This window comes from Nuphar pumila, chromosome 2, assembly GCF_984573655.1.
Source record: "Nuphar pumila chromosome 2, dmNupPumi1.hap1.1, whole genome shotgun sequence".
Lineage (NCBI taxonomy): Eukaryota > Viridiplantae > Streptophyta > Magnoliopsida > Nymphaeales > Nymphaeaceae > Nuphar > Nuphar pumila.
The window spans coordinates 101,898,285-101,920,265 of NC_143250.1; the positions used below are offsets into that span (position 1 = coordinate 101,898,285).

General features: G+C 41.0%; 1 protein-coding gene across 3 annotated transcripts in view; it reads left to right on the top strand.

The window, feature by feature from the left end:
* The window catches only part of MHX (magnesium/proton exchanger), a 94,822-nt gene that overhangs the window by 66,097 nt on the left and 6,744 nt on the right, over positions 1-21,981 (top strand). For 2 of the 3 annotated variants that reach the window (XM_089996352.1, XM_089996353.1), the window contains 3 exons: positions 7,707-7,837; positions 10,342-10,558; positions 10,654-10,783. In XM_089996352.1, the coding sequence (XP_089852478.1) occupies positions 7,707-7,837; positions 10,342-10,558; positions 10,654-10,783 (478 nt within the window). The remainder of the gene's footprint in view (positions 1-7,706; positions 7,838-10,341; positions 10,559-10,653; positions 10,784-21,981) is intronic. The other variant, XM_089996354.1, reaches the window with a different exon arrangement.

Consider the following 21,981-nt stretch of genomic DNA (forward strand, 5'->3'; position numbering starts at 1 on the left):
TCACTCAAATTAGCACATGAAATCTTATCCATGTTCTTTGTCTCACCTGGTTTCTTTAGAAGTAGTTGTGCTCAAAATTTCGATTCTAATATCCTACTTTGTTGGCTTTTTACAAGAAATGGTGAGCAGTGAAATTGAACCGGCTACTGAGAATGGATGAGAGTCATACTTGTATCTTGACAGTTTCAGTAGGGGACAGAGTGACTCTTTCTTTTGTTTCAGTTCTTCTTGCTTTTTCAGTTGCTTTATTTTCAGTCGAATAAAACATTGTCTCTGAAATTTACTCTTATTCATAAATAAAGAAATTGTTTTGGTTCTTGTGGATGATGGTTGTAAGTTCGTTTGTGGTGTTTGGCTATCCAGTTGGAATTGGAACTGTGAGGACCCCGGGTCTCTGAGAAGTTTTTCACACTGTTTAAAAAAAAATATATTCTGCATTTTCAAAGGGTATGAGTTGGGGTTGTTACATTCTTGGATCATGATCTTTTGTTTTTTTTTAATCTTTCTTGGAGTAGGAGTTGATGTGAATTCATGCTTTAGATGGTTTATGAATGAGAAGATCTTCACTATGAAATTCTCTCTTGGAGTTTATGTGTTCTCTTGGAGAAGAAACAAGCAAAGAAAGTTGATAGAATCAACTACATAGGTTGAACATGGCCAGTTACCAGGGAGATTCTGTAACTAATATGGAACTCAGATGATACAGGTTTGGAGTTTGTGTTTCTCCTGGGAAAGGAAAAGGCAAAACAAAGTTGATACAAACAACTACATAGGTTGAATATGGCCAGTTACGAGGGAGATTCTGTAAACTCATATGGCTCTTAAGTAATACATGATTGCTACAAATCGGGCCTATAAGCCACGTTTTTTCCCTCAAATGACATATCCTGTCATGACGGATCCTTAGTTGCAAATGAAAGGACACGACTCTATAATCATGGTGTGGGTAATACGATTATTCTTATTAGAGACTAGCCTAGAGCCCTTAAAAAAAGGTCTTTTTAACTACTGGGTATCTGTTAAAAATTAAAATGTGTTCTAAATATATATATATATATTATATTTTTTGTAATACCCTTAAGAGTAAAACTGTAATTTCTACATTTTACACATATTCCCCTTGGAATATGATTATATTTTGTCTTCCTTTATTTTTTTTCTTTCTTTTCTTTCTTTTTTTATTTTCTTTTTATCTTTTTCCTTTTTCTAGCCTTGGGGGGCCCACATAGAGACGTTGGGCCCCTCGAACGGTCACAATTGTGACCGTTGGAGGGGCTCCAATGTCTATATGGAGACCCTCCAAGGTCTCCTTTTGTGTATTATAAATAGGGGTCTTCCCCCTTTGTATATCTTAGGCTTTTGAGCAAAAGCTTTTCCATTATTCAATAAAGATTGTTTATTTTTTATGCCTTTATGCATTGGTGATTTATTATGTGCCTTTGAGCACACTTGTTCAAGTGTTCTTCTTGTGCCTTTGTGCACATCACTCTTTGAGGAGTTGTTACTTTTTGTGCATGTTGTTTCTTTGAAGACATTTTCACATGGTATCAGAGCCAAGTTTCTAGAAGAAGAGCTCGGGTATTGCGTTATTTTGGTGGTCTCTTCGAAAAACATGCCCATTTCTCTCTCTCTCTCATTCTTTTGGCACAAAAAGCTCTTGCAAATCATTTCAACTAAAGCGCAATACATCAAGTAAGCTCAAAGAAGACCCATTGTGGTAAGATTTCAACTCTTGAAGACTCTTTCTTTCTCATAAAGGCATTTCCATGGGAGAAAAGGATTCTCATTTTTTCTTAGGTTTTAAACTCAATGGGTCCAACTATCATGTTTGGGCTGGCAATATAGAAGCCCATATTAAGGGAAAAGGCCTTTGGAGTTATGTCAAAGGCATTATTCCTGAACCGAACAAAAAATCGCCACTATTGAAAAAGGTGAAATTAAGGTTCTTGATGGGGAAGAAATAAAGAAGGCTTTTGAAGAATATAATAAGAAGCATGAGGAGTGGGAAATGAAGAATTACAAAATCCTTTTATGGATTTTCTCTTTGGTTGAAACCCGAATCAATGCAAATATTTTAAAATTTAAGAAGGCATCTCAAGTATGAGAATATACCGAGAGGATGTATACCTCAAGGGATTTGTCCCACAAAGTATTATCTTCAAAAAAGGGTTTTGAACCTTCAATAAGGCGAATTAACTATTAGAGAATATTTCGTCGAATTATCTTCTATTTGAGATGAGCTTGCTATGCTTGAACAAAAATGGAGTGGAGAAGCCATTGAGCTTCGACACAAGCAATTAGAAGATTGGTTTTTTAATTTTTTGAATGGGCTTAGACCCGAGTTCGAACAAATAAGGTCTTGTCTTCTATCTTCTTTCACTTTCCCACCACTTGAAGATGTTCTTACTAAGTTAAATGGAGAAGAAACTCGTATGGGAATGAGCAAGACCAATCCAAGTGTTCTTGCAATACCTTTAAAGTTTAAACCAAGAGGAAAAAGAAGGAACATATGCCGTTTCTAGACCGGGGAATAACTTAAAAACATACAAAGCCCCTCATTTTAAAAATCAAAATCAAGGAGCAAGAAAAATGTGAAAATGTCTATAGAGAAAATATGTGCAAAAAAGCATAATATTTTTTATATGAGAAGTGTGCACAAAGGCACAAGGAGAACACTCACAAGTGCACAAAGGCACGGATACACATACACAAAGCATAAAAAATACTTTTTTATTGAATCACCAAAGCAAGCTTTACAAAATGCTTGTCCCATTTAAAGGGGGATGACCCCTATTTATACAATGAAGGAGTCATGGCGGGGCTCCAACGTATATGTTGTGGGCCCCCTCATGGCCAATATAAAAAAAAGAAAAATAATAAAAAAGAAAGACAAATTACAAACATATTCTCAAAAAAGAATGTGTAAAAAGACTGTTATACCCCTATCGGGTATTTATACACACACACACACACATATATATATATATATTTAGATAGATACATATGCATATCTATATGAGATATATATGTATATGTATCTCTCTCTATATATAACTATATACAAAAGAGGCAATTACATATTACTATTTAACACCCCCCCCTCAAACTTAGGGTGAAATAACCGAAAGTTTGCCAAGAAGGAAGTTGAATCTAGGAGAACAAAGCGCCTTGGTGAAGAAGTCTGCCAGTTGATATTCTGATGTTACATAAGGAAGATCTATAACTTTTCTTAGATATTCTTTACGAACATAGTGGCAATTCATCTCAATATGCTTCGTGCACTCACGAAATGTGTGATTTTTGGCAATGTAGATTGCACTTTTATTATCACAACATAGTTTTATGGGCCCTTGAACTCGTATATTTATATCTTCCAGCAATCTTCGAATCCAAACAATTTCCATGGTAGTGGTTTCCATGGCTCTATATTCAGCTTTGGTGGATGAGAGAGATACTTTCTGTTGTTTCTTTGTAACGTCCCAAAATTTCAAACTTGTAAACCTTTCAGAAAAATAGGTAAGAAACTAAAAGAAATCTCTTTATTTCAGAGATGGTTTATGAAATCAACAGAAGACTATTCTTTTGTTAATTTCAGAAAGGCAAGCTGACAACTTTGGGCGCGTTAGCTAAAAGAACCAAAGCGCACAGCCCATGCTACTTGCAAACACTTGGAAAAGCTACTTTCATTTAAGAAGTTCTCCAAATAGTACAAAATTCGAATATCCCAAGGAAAATCCGTTATAAAACCCTAAACGTCCAGGACGCGAGCTAAGAGCAGGAAGAAGAAAGTCTTGAAGTCATCGCGCCATCGCCCGTGGTGTACCTAATCATCACCTGTACCCATAGAATGGGTTAGTTTCGTGAAAAACTAGTAGGCGTACAAGAGAGACTATAGGAAACTGAATTATGTACATTTAATTTAGCAGGTTACATAGTTTAAAGCAGATATGCAGTTAAACAGGTAAGCAGTGCAAACGGGTAAGTAGTGTAAGTGAGTAAGCAGTGCAAACAGGTAAGTAGTGTAAGTGAGTAAGCAGTGCAAACGGGTAAGTAGTGCAAACGTCAAAACGTAGCAAGACAATTCATTTGATCGTAAGTCGTGAATTACCACGCAATAAGCAAGTCTCACGACCCAACAACCAGTGTGAACAAACTTTATGTTTCGATATTACTGGCCTACGGGTACGCGCAGGCAAAACGTAGAAACAATTGAGACTAATTCGGGCATCTGTTATTCTATGTATTTTAATAACCCAAATAGCTAGTTGAGTCCGCTCCTAAAGGGACAACTTTAGCCGAGAGAGGATTCCCCAAAGGCAAGTAAGCAGTGCCATGGATGCATCCAACTTCTGCAGAAGTGTTGAGCTAACTATTGTAGCCCCTATCTCCTAACTCCAATGACTGGAGAGGCCGGATCATTGTCCGTGGGGTGGTTGTTAACAACCTGTCCATTGGAGTTTTGTATCGCTCTGTCCTCTCTCTTGACAGACAACAAGAGGCGAATGGGTGCGTTAGGGGTTGCTTAACTAACGACCCATTCTATGCTGTGGTCTTTAAACCACTCGAGTATCTTGCCTGTGAAGGCGAATCAATCACCATTTAAGTGATTACAGTATTGTGCATTTAGCACTATTCGAGGTCGCACGACCGTCTCATCCGATCATCGCAATACTAGCATGTAGTGCACAACTACAAGTACTCTAGGATGAAAAGGGGTATAGCTCCTCAATAGGAGCCTCAACAGGAGTGTTTCACAAGGATGTAATGTTTCTCAAACTTTACTTTTGACCTTCTTTATCTTTTGAAACAGTCAACAGCTTTTGCCAACATTTGGCATTCAATTTTCTAGAATCTCATTCGCGATCGGGGTATCTACATGCCTCGCATGACTCGATACCGGCCTCGATAGACGGGATACATGTTTCTCAACAGACCCCCTGCTAAGAAGTTCGTTTGAACCCCAACTCATCTGCAGGACTGCGTACTCGAAGAGCCCGGATCCTTGCGAGGTACGCTAGCTCCCAACTCAACTCTCGTCGTAAGAGAGAGAGTGGTGAATGCCCCTTGCATCCTCCACGAGTATGCCTTTAAGGCATACGTAAAGAGCGAAAACCTGCGCGTCATCTGCAATAGCAAGGCAGTAACAACACATATGCAAAAGCAAGAGCCTAGGCACAAAGAGCGACGACAAAGTAAAGATGATAAGCAGAAGTGCAATGCAAAACCTTGGCGCAACGCGCAACGACAAGTAAAAATTGTAAGAAGGAGTGCAACGCAAAACCTCGATGCGATGCGCGATGGCAAGTAAAGACTGACAAAAGGTAAAGGACACGACAGAAAGTAAAGGGCAAGGATCGCGAAACCGCGTCCTTGAGTTAAGTGCATACTCGTATAAATATATATATTTGTATATATATATATTTATTTAATGGTCATTTTTAGTTAGTTGAACTTAATTCAATTGTCCAAGTCTTTAGTGCAATCTTCCCCTACCTCGGAGAGTTGCAAGCTTGCTGGCGTCTGCGGGTGTACACAATTGACGGCTCGGGTCGCGGAGCGTGAGCAGGATCAGTCGTAACTGCAAATACGCGATATTAACATGCAATCAAGACAAAAGTAAAAACAAGGAGAAGACTCGACTTCTCCAATACATAGGGTTGGGGCCAACCGTCCCAACAGACCCAATAAAAGGATGGGGCAGGGCCAAACGACCTTTGCCGCCAAAGAACAGGTGCAGGGGCTATCGGCCCCCGCTGGTTATTTAAAAAGGCAGGGGCCTTTGGCCCTTGCTGGAAAGGTACAAAAGGCAGGGGGCCATCGGCCCCTGCTGGAAAAGATAAAGGGTAGGGGCCTTCGGCCCCTGCTGGAACAATAAAAAGGGGCAGGGAACTTCGGTCCCTGCTGAAATAAACAAAAAAGCTAACATTTAAGCAGTTACGTTGTTCTTATATATATATATATATATATACTAGTTCCAAATCCTTCCTGGATTCAAAATCGGATCAACTGTAATCCAGTCTGTATCCAACCTACTTTCCCCCCTACTGCAAGGCGTTTTTCAATTGGTGGCCCAGGTCATGGATTGCATGTCAGCATACAGGTTTAAGTTGGATATCGGACTGGTGTGGGTTCGTTTTTTTGTTCGGATCTGGCATCCCAGTCAAGATCAGTTACACCATATTGGAGTTGGTTATTTCCCGAATCAGGTGCGAATTGAAACCATAGTGACCCACGACTTGTGAACGGGTCACGTATGAATATGACCCAACACCAACTAAGATCGGATTCAGTAGGGCACAAAACGATGCAGACTGACACAAACAGACGCTCATATTGGCGTTCACGCAAAACCCTGAACCCTCTCTCTCTCAGTCTCTCTCTCTCTGAAAATCCATGGCGTCCTTCCCAGAAAACCCTGACTAACGGCAAAAATCCGGCGAGAACATGGCCGAAAAATGGTTGTCTACATTCCTCTTCGCCGTTGCCTTCTTCCTCACCGTCGCGTCTCTTAGATCGGCCTCCTGGGCGTCGACAGCAGAAAACACAGTGGTCCACGCCACACCCCCAACCCATCGTCGGCATTCTCCTCCAGATTCTGGAAAGGGAACAACGATACACTCGAGAAGACCTTCGATCGAGCTCGAATCCCTCCAGAGATCGGAGGTTGCAGAAAATTGGACCGAAATGACCCTGGGTGCAGTGCCGCACCCGGTGCCGCACCCGCACCCTCGTCGAGTCGCGTCGACGCGGGTGCGGCACCCAGCTAGCCAAATCCCTGTTACATAGCCCAACATGTACAGGACTCGACGCGGGTGCGGCACCCTGCTAGCCAAATCCCTGTTACATAGCCCAGCATGTACAGGAAATTTGATGTTGTTGGCTTTGCACTTTTATCTGAAACAAACTCTCTTCCATGGATCAGGCTATATTTTTCGTTACAAAAGACTTACCTCACTCCATGCTTTTCCTATATTACTTTCGATCTCCGATGTTTTCAATTGATGCCTCTAGAGCTTGAAAGTGAGTCTGAAAGCTTGCTACTTATATTGTACTCATTGTGTAGTTCTTTTGTTCCTGTAAAGGTTTTGTATAGTTTTTGACATGTCATCACGTTTCTCACCTTAGTCATTGAGGGGGCTATCAATCTTGAGAGTTAATGTTGGAAGTGCTTAGATTTTATATGCTGTCTCCAGTTGCATATTCACTTTATAACCATTCATTTGCCCTGCAACCCATACCAGCATTACATGTTGTATAAGTCAAGAATCTTGGTAATTTGCATGCTCATTTTCCAGGTTTAAAATCGTTTCTTATTGCTATCAAAACTTCCAATCAGAAATTCTAGTTCAACTGCTTATAGCCTCAAGCATATTATTCTGCCTTACAGAGTTGCCACAAAATTAAGAAAAAAAAAGATCCATGCAAGAATTTTTTACATCATTTCTTTTACATTTAAGATCTCTTATTAGTTTCTTCATAAGCTCTGGATGAGGTTTGAGTTGCAATTTTAAGTTTATAAACAGTCAGTGAATGCTATTGACTAAATATAAATTGGAGAAAGACCACATGTTAACATTTCAAAGTTATGTTGCTCGATAATCTTTGGTACTACGTTGTACTCTAACTTAATATTGTGCATTTCTATGATATGTTTATCTGTATGATATTGGACATGTATAATATTGTTTTATGCAATTTTATTTCAGGCCCTCTCTATCATAACATTCCAGATGAAGATTTGGGAGAACCATCTTATGAAAATTCCTGCAAGAAACTAGACAGAGACGGATATGACATTCTTTCAGACTGGAGAAGGCAGTTTCTTGGTGCATTCATGGTAGTTCTCCAACTCGCTGGCTCTGATAATATTGTAAAATGGCTGCTAGATGGTAACTTTCATAGTTGCATATAGAATGCTGAGTTGGGTATTATTTGCAAATAATGAAGATTTTTACATTACAAAATGGATGTGAAGTTTAAGCTCTTATTTTTCTCAGCACAAATTTCACATCATATTGCTTTGAATTTAACAGAAGTAGATCAAGCTTTCTTACATGCAAAAATTCCCAATGGGGAGAATAGCTAGTTGTCCAGGAGCATCTTTTTGCAGTTTAAACCTATTCCTCCACTAATATAAAGAATTTTCATGTTTGGCTTACATGTATTGTCCAATATTTGCACATTGCTTGTTTATTTTGCCTGTGCAAGTTGCTGAGGGTGGTGCTCTAAGATTGTCTATTTTGTCATTTAAGGGAGGGAGACTGTTCTGAGGAAGCAGTCATTATGTATGTAAGAAACGCATAAGCACCCATTTGGTTCCAGTGTTCTGAAAATTGTAGGATTTTAAAGAATCCCATGTTTGATGATTGTTAGGATTCACCAAGAATGAAATCCCAAGGATTAGTATAATCCCATTTTTTTGGGAAGAGGAAGCAGAAAACGATAAGGGAAGCGAAAGCGAGAAGCGATGCATTTTAAAATCTATATGAAGCGAGAAGCGAGGAATAAAAAAAAAGAAATATAAGAATTAAATGGGAATCAAAATGAAACACAAATAAAAACTAAAATAAAAGTGTCTAATATTAAATTTCATGATTTTTTAGTGTCAAAATTATATTTTTAACAAAATCTAAAAATGATGACTTCCAATTTAGAAAAAGCACATGGAAGTTAGTGAGAAGAGTGAGAGAAAACACATAAAAAAACATGAAAAGTTGAGTAAGAAAACATATAAGAAGAATATATGAACCATGTGGAAAGCATAGAAGCGTGGGGGAATCAAGGCTCTCATCAAGTTTCGGAAGCGAGGAGTATCGTGCTTCTTAAGCGAGCTTCCCACCTATCTAAGAAGCTTCTGGTAACTCTGGGTCAACCCATACAAGAAAATTTTATGTTGTGTTCAATATTCATCATATTCAATTATGATCAATGTACACTACAGAATGATTGAACCATTAGATAAATCCCATTCAAAACAGGTAGAAGCAATAGAATAGATGTTTATAAATATTGCAGAGCACCCACAAAGACATGGTGTTTTCAGCAATACATATGATTAAGAGCAAACAAATTCATAACAGCCTTCCTTTCGATTCACAAAAGACTGTCTGGAACGGGCACAACATGGACTACTTGTTTCGTCTATGTGATTTGAAACTGAGCATGTTGATAAATTGGTCCGTGTGAGAGTGCCATCAATCTTATAACTTCTCTTTGTTTATTCAAAGTCATAAAATTAAACATTCTTCTTCACATCATTGTATAGGTGTGTTAGGTGTTTTTGTTGGTCAAAAATTTTCCAATCTTCATATACATTTCCAAACTGTTGCTTCCTATGTCACACAGACTCTTCTAACAGGGCACCGCACCAGCATCGCACCCGCACCCGCACTCGCACCCGCACCCATGTGGGTGCGACACTTGGACACAACTTCCTTTGTGTTAGGTGAAGTCATCCACACTGAGGTCCATTTCTATCCAAAAGTAGATTCAGTTAACCCTAATCAAGTCCATTTATATATATATATATATATATATATATATATATATATATATATATATATACATAAATGCACGTAGTGCTATGTCACATGGGTGCGGGTGCGGGTGCAGGGATTCAGCACTTCCAAAAAAACCGGGTGCGGGGGTGCGGCAGGGGCAAAAATGTAAATATATATATATATATATATATATATATATATATATATATATATCATGTATATGTATGAATGTATGGTAGCTGTTAAGGTCCATGACATTTATGCCCAACTTACTTTTTACCATTTTTTTATCTTATATGGTTGTCCCCAAAGATGAAAGTGATGAGTTGTGGAGCCTGATTCATTGTTTTTGCCCTTGCAGGAAGGGGGGTTCGGGGGCTCCCCCCGGCAAGGGTCCCGCAGCCCATTTCATAGGGCAATTTTTTTTTAAAAAAAATCCAAAAAAATGGACAAAAATGACCCTGGGTGCGGTCAATGCACCCAGGGTCGGGTTGACCGCACCCGCGTCGAGTCGCGTTGACGCGGGTGCGGCACCCTGCTAGCCGAATCCCTGTGACATAGACGTAGTGTTAACTTAAAACTGTTAAAATTTATATATATATATATATATATATCCTCCCCGCACCCAAGTTTTTTTAAAGTGCCGCATCCGCATCTGCACCCACGCCCGCACCCATGTGACATAGGTTGCTTCTTTTATGTCCTGGAACTTTATGTCTGAGAAATTGATATTCAAGCAATTGCAATATATGCATTAAGCAGTTTCTCTTTTACAGACACAGCTATGGTGACATTCAACTAATATTTGTTTTTTCCTGCTCTGAGTTGATCTCTTTAACAGTTCATGAACGTTAAGTCTAGAAAAGAAGATGCTATCATTGTGCAACTTGGGACAATTTTCTGGGAATTGATTTTAGCTCCCTGGCGGCTTTTCTTTGCCTTTGTTCCTCCATATCAGATTGCTCATGGATGGATTTCATTTATATGTTCTCTAGCCTTCATAAGCAGTATAGCATATGTTGTTACAAAGCTCACAGATATTATAAGCTGTGTTACAGGTTCTCTTCCTGCACCACTAGATATTTGTAAATAAAGCGGGTCCAATGAAAATTTTCTTCCAAGAATTTGATGTTTGTTTTGCTTCTTTGGTCAGGAATAAATGCATATGTCTTAGCATTCACAGCATTAGCAAGTGGAACCTCATGGCCAGACCTAGTTGCGAGCAAGATCGCTGCTGAACGCCAAGTAACAGCAGACTCTGCCATTGCAAACATCACTTGCAGGTCAAACATTTTTACAAATTTCTTTCTGGAATACTTAAGTAGGAGTTTCCCATTTTTTTTAATCCAATATGGAGTTTCTTCCTCTTGTTGGTTATGTGCACCATTTCCTGGTTATTAACCGTTTCTTTTCCCCACATGAATCAATCAGAATAGAAAATCCTTCAGACAGATTTCTGCAATATTATTTTTGCACCACACATTGTGTTTCCCATAGTTTAAATCATTAGCTGCTATCTAGTTACTGTTGTAATAACTTTACGGAGGAATAGAGGGAAATAAAAAGAAGAAGAGAGTGATGGATGTGTGATGTAGACTCTCATAGTCCCAAATGTTTTGCAATTCAGTGAGGGGGGACATGTTATGAGGGTATTTACACTGAAAACTTGATTAGTGTTATTACAGCATTCTTTCAACTATATTACATATGTAGTTATGAGGTAGTGCCACCCATGTTGTAAATATTACCCAACTACCATGCCACCTATAGAGCAAATGTTAAAAAAATGCCACTCAAAGGTTTGATTAGTCGAGTAATACTCCCCTCAAGTTGTCACAAAGACACGTGGACTGGACACGTGACGCAGGTTCGACTCGCAAGTTTGATTTTTTTTGGAAAATAGGACACAAGGACACGGATTTTATTAATTTTTAATCAATAAAAACTAAATTTTGATATTTTAATATTAAAATGCATTTCTATTGAAATAATACTTAAAAACATTAAGATAATATTAAAAATATTATCCATATGTGTCCCTGTCCGAGCATGTCCACTCTTGTCACCAGGGACATGCCACCAAAATGGTGTGTCCTTGTGACATAGCCCTCAAGCTGTACATCTGGGGCCATCAAGTACAACTTCACTTTTAAATTGTTAGATCAGATCTGTCCTTAGAAAGCCCTTTAGCAGAAACAGCATTGTATAGGAAGAGGTGACAATTAAAACTTGGAAACTATTGGCCGACATATCCATCTGTTTGCACCCAACTGAAAGAAACGTATGGTTCCTAAAAAAAATTGGGTATCTATTTTCCAATATGTTCTTCCATCTCCCCTGGTTTTAAAATATTTATGACTACATCTGCTCTTTGATCTCCAGATTTGTGTGCATCAAACAATTTACTCCTTTAGCTCTTTTGATTCAAGTGGCAAGGTACTAAGTGCAATACATAAAAGATTCTGTGTGGGGTTCAGCCTTCACTGCAGAAACTGAGAAAAGAGAGAGAGAGAAGAGGGAGATTCACAATGGCTGGGGGCGGCGCATGTTAACCCAACCTCCCAGCCCTAAACTTTATAAATAGGTAAAAATACAATAGCTGGAAAAATTACAGACATGCCATTAATGAAATGGCATTGAGCATGTGTTAAAAGTTAAAACATAACGTGCGTATGGATCTGGATCCAGATCCATACGCATACCATATTTTAACAGTACATATATATATATATAGATAGAGAGAGAGAGAGAGACTAGAATACGAGAACTGCCATGTAGACTAGGCATTTCCAATGCTTTTTTTACAAATCCAACCGTGTAGATATGGTTGGCATGGTGAATTTTCTAGGAATCAACTGTTAGATAGTGTATTTTCGATGAAAAATACGATTTTTTGATGCTTTGATATTTATGAAGATTATGAGTCATTGATTTTAAAGTCTTAAAAAATCTTGTTTATGCATCATAATCGTATGATTCAAGAGCTGGTCCTTATAAAACCAAGCATGTAGATCACATCCGCATGGTTAGATTTAAGAGGAAAAAAAAAAACAAAAATACCATGAAAATCGCAGTTCACACGGTAGTTTGAATATTTCTGGTTCCCATATTCTAGTGACTATATATATATATATATATATATATATATATATATATATATATATATATATATATATATATATATATATATATATATATATATATATATATAGAGAGAGAGAGAGAGAGAGAGAGAGAACTGAACATATTAGGCCCTCTTTTCTCGTTCTGCCCTGTTAGGTCACATAGTTTGAAGTGTTTTATGATAGATCTGAACCGTTAGATGTGTTTAGCATGCTCAATTTAGTGGGAATCAACTCTTGGATCATGTTTTTTCGACGAAAAAATGTATTTTTATGAGCCGGGAAAATTGATGCCTTCATAGCCATTGGTTTTGGATCACCAGAAAAACCTGTATACAGGTCAGATTTCGGTGATCCAAAAGCTGGTTCCCATTAAAAAAAACTTGTAGATCACATCTACGGTGTTAGATAGAAAAAATACCAAAAACTATGATTTTTGAATGGGCCTAACGGGGCAAAATGAGCACATTACTCATATATATATATATATATATATATATATATATATATATATATATATATATATATATATATATATATATATATATATTGTAACGACCCCAACTCATCCCCTTTGAAAATGCAGAATTTTTTTTTTCTAAAACAGTGCGGAAAACTTTCCAGAGACCCGAGGTCCTCACAGTTCCAATTCCAACTGGATAGCCATAAACCACAAAAGAACTTGCAATTAACATCCATAAACTAACCATTACCTGTATTCATGAATTAAAAGCTAATCTCAAAAATAAAGTGTCTGACTCAAGTAACCACTGATGACAATAAGCAAATAACAAAAACACTAGACTGAAAAACCAAAATAAAGAGCCACTCTGTCCACAAAGAAGACTGTCAAAACTCGTTGTGACTCTCGCGCCCTCGCAGTAGCTGTTGACTTCACTGATCACCTGTTCTTGCGAAAAACCAATGAAGTATGGTGTCAGAATCGAAATCCTGAGCACAGCTACTTCTTAATGAAGCAAGTGAGATAAAGAGTCAAGATGAGATATCATGCAACAATTAAGGGAAAAACATACAAGACAGTTTATAGCATTTGAGAATTTATTCATGCAACTATCATAAATGCTAAGCATGCAAAGACAGTAAAGCAGTAGCATCTACTAAAATTTCAGCATGCAACAAGAATTAAACATTCAACACTTACCCTCATGTATTGAGTAAGGAAACCATTAAAGTATGCATGATCTAATGCATAATAGGAAAAATGCATGTCCTTTGTGCAATGCATGAATCATTTTATTATTTTCCATTAAGTCTTTTGTTTCCTTATGCATGACCTATTAAATGCATACAGCTTTAAGTTTCTCTTTTTAATTACCGTTGCCCGCAGATACACCAAACGGGTACAAACCCCGAGGTTAAGTTAGGTTCCCAGGGTAGCTTAGCACACAATTTATATTTTATTACTGGGTTCCAACTTAGCCCTCCACCGAATCACCTTCGGAACATTAGACCTTCACATCTAATGTCGGGGACACAAGGGACACCCCACACCCACAAGTGTCACTTCCTTGGGACCAAAAACAACAGCTGTGTCAAACACACCACTCCCGGGTAAAGTGGCAGACTCTCCCTAAAACCGTGGTCAGGAGAAGGAACCTCCATATTGAGTTCAGGGGACCAAAATTACGCACACGGAGTTTTGTATCCTCACAGTCTCCCCAAGACTGGATTTCTAAGATCCCCATTCTCCAGATGGGTGATCCCAGAAGGTATATTACACTGTGCTTTGTTATTACTTTTTAATTAATTTCTTAAGTTTTGCAACATTATATGCAAAAAGAAAGATAAAAGCTCGCATCTACCTCACGAGAGCCATCACAGGACTCCGGCCTGTGGAAACATATAGAACAGTGCAATAAAGCTGAAATATTAATCAAGCATGATCTTTGCAATGCATTGAAATGAATGAGGGAAAATAATTCCACAGCTCGGGTTTACCAAACCCTCGATGATTCATTATGATCACCGAAGCACTGATGCAAGAATCATAATCATATGTATGCAGTGGTATTAACATGCTTGCAAGGTATAATCATATATGTACCAAATTAACCCATTGATAATAAACATGAAATATGATATTCCCATATGCAAATTACACAACCCATGTTATACCCCCTTTTTCTGCGCATATGCATGGTATGCGCATGCATGCATCTTTATGCAATTATCACTACATATGGTTCTAATCATGAATTGTAATGAGGTGAACAAAAGAGCATTCATGTGTTTATGTATATACAACCACACCTGTTAAGTCCATCAATAAGTAAGCACTCAAAACAACCTTGTCATGGAGTAATGTGTAAGCATGTTCCAACACACATATGAACCACATCCACGCCTAACATATGTGGAAATTAAAATTTCAGGTACATGACTTATTCCCAAGGTTTAACATGCAGTAAGAGATTTAAAATCCTAACTTTACTAATCGCAGCCCGCCCTGTTTTCATAATTTAACACACTTATGTCACTAGCATGCTACAATACCTACATGAGAAAAAAAATTTATGTATCTAACAGCGCAGCCCAGCCGACCCGGTCGGCTGGGTATGACAGGGTATTCACAGGCCCATTTTGGGCCTGTGTATGCTGTCAGGAAGCCCCTTCTATACAAAAAAAAAATTCTGTATCAAGTATAACAAAAGAATTTTCTCAAGGCCAAGACCCAGGCCAACACCTACTGACGGGGTCGACTGAGCCTGCCCCAGCCCTGCCACAGCCAACCACACACCCAGCCAAGCACTTGGCTGGGCCTGTCGGTTCGGCCAGCAGCTGGCAGTCAGCCGAGAGCCACTTGGCTGGCTGCCAGCCAGCCAATCCAACAGCCGATACTTCAAACAAAACGGATTTCAAAGTTCTAGTTGTTTAATTTATTTATTATAAAATTTTTCTTTGAAAGGACAATGCCCAGCCCAGCCGACCCTGTCGGCTGGGTCCACCAGCATGTACACAGGCCCAGTTTGGGCCTGTGTATGCTGTCAAAAAGAACAACATACCTGTTACAAGAAAACTAATTTTTTTATTACTCATATACCCTTTTTGAAAATAGCTAGGCACAATCCCTTTTTGTCTTAGGTTTTCCTAAATGCCCAGTTGGTTAAGCTTTAACAGTTGCTAAGCAACGATCACAAATTCAATACCATATTTAATTTCTAAGACATATCAGAATTAAACAATGGATGAATTATCATCTCATCCTAACCATTCATGTTCAAATAAAAGATGCCTATCAACATGATAATTCTGATGCAAAACTTCATTAAACAATATCAACTTATTCTAACCATTCAAGTTAAAATAAAAATGCCTAACAACTTGATAAATCTGATGTCGACTTCCTTAAACAATATCAACTTATTCTAACCATTCAAGCTCAAATAAAGGATTTCGAATAAAGACTCAACTAAAACTGGGTCTAGCACCCAGCCAGGACCACCCAGCCGACCCAGTTGGCTGGGTCTGGTACACAGCCCAGCCGACTGCATACCTGGGCCCCAAATCATGAAGGTAAAGCTTTTAGTTCTGTTTTTTTTTTGAACAACAAGAGCACAGAAGGTGCAAGGGAGTAATAGTGGAAACTGTTCTCCATGAGATTCCATCGACTGTTGCATGGAGATCTAATCTCCACCGATGCCCCATTTGAATCAAGAAGAGGTACCCGTACCTCGTTTCGCAAATCCGGATGATCGGAGGCAGCTTAACTAAAGAGAGATCGGCTGAGGTCGATCCCACCCCCACTATCGAGCTCCGGCTGAAGGGAAACAACGAGGAGGAGGGAGGACCATCGCTTGCCAAGGGTGGTGCGCACGTCTGCCGCAATTGGGGAGTTGCCGGTGGTGTGGCTCCAGCAACGTGCACAAAAACTAGGAGAGTGAGAGAGATTTGGGGCAAAAATAGAGAGGTAAAGGGGAAGGGGATACCAACCTGCCATTTTAAAGGAGGAAGCCTCCCGAATTTGGTGGAGGTCGTTCCCCTTTCACCGGAGGCTGCGGCTCACCTTTCCCCTTTTTCCCCCTCACACGATAGGGGTTAGGGTTTTCTCTCAGCACCCTAACCCTCCCCCTTCTCACTTTCCCCTTTTTTCAGAAAAATCGGGCAACCCTTATCGGGTAACCCCCTTTTTCTTTTACTCGATACACAGGGGCGACCCGGGTCCGGACCCGGGACCCGGTAACCGACCCCGAGTTGGGTCTACGCCTATTTCTCAACGAAAATGGGTCCACAAGTTGGATCCAAATGGATCCAACTGTGGATCCGCGAGTTCGCCATACATATCTCGCTTTATTATAAATGTTAATATATATATATATATATATATATATATATATATATATATATATATATATATATATATATATATATATATATATATATATATATATATATATATATATATTTAATGCCCTAAGCTATGCATCAATACCCATTTATGGGTCCGAGATCCGAAATATGGATATAAGGTCCAAATTGCATGTTTCCCGAAAAAAATTTAAATGGCAAAACTTACGGTTTTTACATCCTTACCCCCTTAAAAGAATTTCGTCCCCGAAATTAGCACGTACCAAATAAAAGAGGGTAATGATGACGCATGTCTGACTCAGGCTCCCAAGTGCATTCATCTAGCCCATGATGCTGCCATCGCACCTTTACGAACGGAATCGTCCTACTGCGTAGTACCCTTTCCTGGCGTTCTATAATTTCTATCGACTTCTCATCCGTAGTTAAATCAGGTTGTACCTCGATCGCCTCATAATGAATTACGTGTGAAGGGTCAGGTACGTACTTTCTCAACATCGAGACATGAAAAACATCGTGAATCTGCGAGAACTGAGGAGGAAGTGCTACCCGATATGTCGTCTCTCCGACACGTCCAAGGACTTTGAAAGGTCTGACTTACCTAGGACTCAACTTTCCTTTCTTTCCAAACCGGAAGATACTTTTCGTAGGCGAGATTCGAACAAACACGTGATCGCCTACTTCAAAACTGAGCTCTCTACGCCGCTGATCGGCATAACTCTTTTGCCTACTTTGAGCTGCAATCAACCTTTGCCGAATTAAACGCACCTGATCCGCATAGTGCTGGACGATTTCTGGAGACTCTACTGCTCTCACTCCAACCTCATCCCAACAAACCGGAGATCTACACGGTCGGCCATATAGTGCCTCATATGGAGCCATACCAATACTAGCATGAAAGCTATTGTTATATGAAAACTCTGCAAGCTTCACATGTTTGTCCCAATCACCTGCCCAATCCAAAGCACATGCTCTCAACATATCCTCGAGCGTTTGAATCCTCCGTTCTGACTGCCCGTCTGTCTGTGGATGAAAAGCAGTACTAAACTTCAAGGTAGTGCCAAGGGCTTTCTGAAGCTGGCACCAGAATCGATATGTGAACCTCGGATCCCGATCTGACACTATCGAACGAGGCACTCCGTGAAGCCTAACAATCTCCTCTACGTAGAGTTCGGCCAAGCTCTCCAAGCTTTGACTAATCTTGATCGGAAGAAAATGAGCACTCTTTGTCAAATGATCCACAATCACCCATATGGCATCTCGTTGTCGTCGGGTCTTAGGCAGCCCTACGATGAAGTCCATTGAGATATCATCCCACTTCCATTCTGGAATCTCAAGAGGCTGCAAAAGTCCACCTGGTCTCTGGTGTTCAATCTTTACTTGCTGGCAAGTAAGACACCGAGATACGAACTCCGCGATGTCCCGTTTCATCCCATTCCACCAATACGTCCTCTGAAGATCTTTGAACATCTTGGTGGAACCAGGGTGAACAGAATACTTCGACCTGTGAGCTTCACTCATCAACTCTTCCCGTAACGCTTTTGGAACCCACCATCGGTCTCCGAACATAATGGTTCCGCCCTCCTCCCGACGAAACTGCGCTTCTGGCTTCTGAGCGCTTTCGCACAACTTTTCGAAGTCCGGATCTTCTGATTGGAGTTCCTCAATTCGATCTATGATCTCTGGTCGTGCCTGCATCCCGGCACAAAGGATGCGCTCGGAGTCGTCAGAAAAAGGTTGCCATCGTACGAACTCCTCGACCAGATTCCAACTGCGTCCAATCAAGCTAGTTGCTGTGACTGACGCCTTTCTACTAAGTGCATTAGCCACCACATTCGCCTTACCCGGATGGTAAGCGATGGAGAAGTCGTAATCCTTTAGGAATTCCAACCACCTACGTTGCCTCAAATTTAAATCCCTCTGGGTGAAGATATATTTGAGGCTCTTGTGATCGGACATGACCTCAAACGTTTCCCCATAAAGGTAGTGGCGCCAAATCTTCAGCGTGTACACTACTGCCGCTAACTCCAAGTCATGTGTGAGATAATTCTTCTCATGCACCTTTAGCTGTCGGAAAGCGTATGCTATGACCTTTCCATGCTGCATAAGAACGCAACCCAGTCCAGTCCCCGACGCATCACTGTATACCACAAAATCACCCGTACCAGAAGGCAATGTCAAAACCGGCGTTGTGGTCAACCTCTTCTTTAACTCTTGAAAACTGTCTTCGCAGCGAGAGGACCACTCGAACTTCACTCCTTTCTGCAACAACCGAGTCATCGGAGCCGCTATACGCGAGAAATCTTGAATGAATCGACGATAATAACCCGCCAATCCCAAGAAACTCCTAATGTCTGTCACCGTCTTCGGTTGTTCCCATGACAAAACGGCTTCCACCTTGGCTGGATCAACCTCTACACCTCTCTCGGATATCACGTGACCAAGAAACATCACCCTATCGATCCAAAACTCACACTTTGAGAATTTAGCGTAAAGCTGGTGTTCTCTCAGTGTCTGCAGCACGAGTCGTAAATGCTCTCGGTGATCTTCCACACTCTCCGAATATATTAGAATGTCATCTATGAACACGATGACAAAAGAATCCAGCCACAACCTGAAAACCCGGTTCATCAGATCCATAAATGCCGCAGGGGCATTTGTAAGTCCAAAGGACATCACTAGAAACTCATAATGCCCGTATCTGGACCTGAATGCTGTCTTAGGAATATCTTCGGTTTTAATCCTCAGCTGATGATATCCCGAACGAAGATCGATTTTTGAGAACACCTTGGCCCTTCTCAACTGATCAAACAAATCATCGATCCTAGGCAAAGGGTACTTGTTCTTCACCGTTACTTGATTCAACATTCGGTAGTCAATACAAAGTCGCATTGAACCATCCTTCTTCTTAACAAAGAGGACCGGGGCATCCCAAGGGGATACACTCGGTCTAATAAATCATTTGTCAAGAAGCTCCTGCAACTGCTTTTTCAGTTCCCCTAACTCAGCAGGTGCCATGCGATACGGAGCGCGAGAAACTGGTGCTGTACCAGGCACTAGCTCGATCGAGAACTCAATTTCTCGATGCAGAGGCAAACCCGGCAAATCCTCGGGAAAAACATCCGAGAATTCGCGGACAACGTCTAACTGCTCCAAGGACGGCGCCTGACTGTTTTGAGCAGAAACACTGGCCAAGAATACCATGCAACCCTTCTTGTGGTACTTGGAGACCTTCAAAGCTGACACGATCTTCACCCCATCGGTTGGTCTCGTCGAATGGCACAACAATGCAGACAATTTGGGGTGCTCCAAGATTACCTTCCTGCCCCGACACTGGAGGGTCGCATTATGCTTGGACAACCAGTCCATGCCCAAGATGACATCATAGAATGTCATATTCAAAATGACCAAATCGGCCGACAACTCATGGCCTTCTATCACCACGCATACGGATGGAAAATATTTCCCGCAGGAAGAGGATGCACCCATAGGTGACATCACATCAAGAGCCCTCTCGAGGCTAGATGGAACTAAATCAAGCAACTTTGCAAACGAGGAAGAAATAAAGCTGTGTGTTGCACCCGAATCAAACATAACACGTGCAAAGTGTTCGGCAACTAAAAATATACCTTCGATCAAATCAGCCTGATCATCCTGGGAGGTTGCTGTCGCTGCGTAGACCCGTCCATTGGTCTTGCGCTGACCCTGCTGCTGTTGAGGCCTCTGCTGCTGCTGTCCACCCGGAACCGCAGGCTTGTTCGGACAGAAGGGGGCAATGTACCCTGGCTGCTGGCACTGGTAGCAGACCCCCTTGAACGATGGGCAAAAACCTAGTGGATGGTTCTTGCCGCATCTGCGACATGCCGGCTGGGCCTTCCCCTGTTGTCTCCGCGGCTGAGGTCGGCCCTGTTGCGCGCCCTGCTGTCGCCCGTCATGGGTACGCTGCTTCTTCCCATTCTGCACTCCCCCTCCTGTTGGAGGATTCTTCCTGGTCCCTCCTGAAGAACCTCCTCCGTTGCCACCCTTCTTCTGAAAACTACCTTTGGATCGTTCCCAGTCTTCGGTCAGTACAGTGGCTGACTCGATCGCCTCGGCCAGGGTAGAAGGACAACCCCCGAGCACACGAGTCTGTAACCCATCTTTCAGTCCACGCACGAATCTAGCTGCCCTTGCCTTCTCATTCTTAAAGAGGTTTGGGCTATACTTCTCAAGACTCCGGAACCTAGTAGTGTATTCCACGAGACTCATGGTCCCCTGAGTCAGATCGAGGAACTTTTGTTGCATCTGCTCCTCGGCGTAAGTGGGAAAGTAGGCGTCCAGAAACTCCTTCCTGAACGTCTCCCAAGGAATCTCATCCCAATCAGCAAATTTCACCCTTCGCAGGGTGTCCCACCAGTTCTTGGCATCGCCCTTCAAGCGGTACGTGCCAAAATGTGTCTTTCTCTCCTCAGGGACAAGTAAGACGTCAAACACCCGCTCAATCTCCTCGACCCATCTCTCGGCAGCCTCTGGGTCTGCCTTTCCTGAAAAGGAAGGCGGGTCCAACTTCAGAAACCTCTCGAACGAAACGCCACCTGCGTTGGGAACAATATTGACCGGAGGGTCACGAGTCGCTGCCTGCGCGGCTGCCTGTGCAGCCTGCGCTGTTTGTGCAGCTTGTACTGCCTGAAGGTTCTGAGTCGCTTGCAGCGCCTGCGCTGTCTGTGTCGCTTGAGCCGTCATAGTCTCTGTCAGGGTATGGATGACCTCCATCATGAAATCTCTTTGCTCCTGTCAGTTCGTGGGAGCAGCAGTAGAAGACGAAGCGCCTCTACGGGTATAGTGCGTCATCTACAATGCACTACCTTTTACGAATTAGACTATTATTGATACTACCCCCTTAGGGTTGATCACGAACAGTATTCGTTCCCGAATCACATCAGACTTTTAAAATTCACACCAAAGAGCATGGAAATATAATTACCATAATCACACAGAACTTATATAAATTAAGTAAAAGTATTAAACAACCATACCAGTGAAGAAGACTGCTCTGG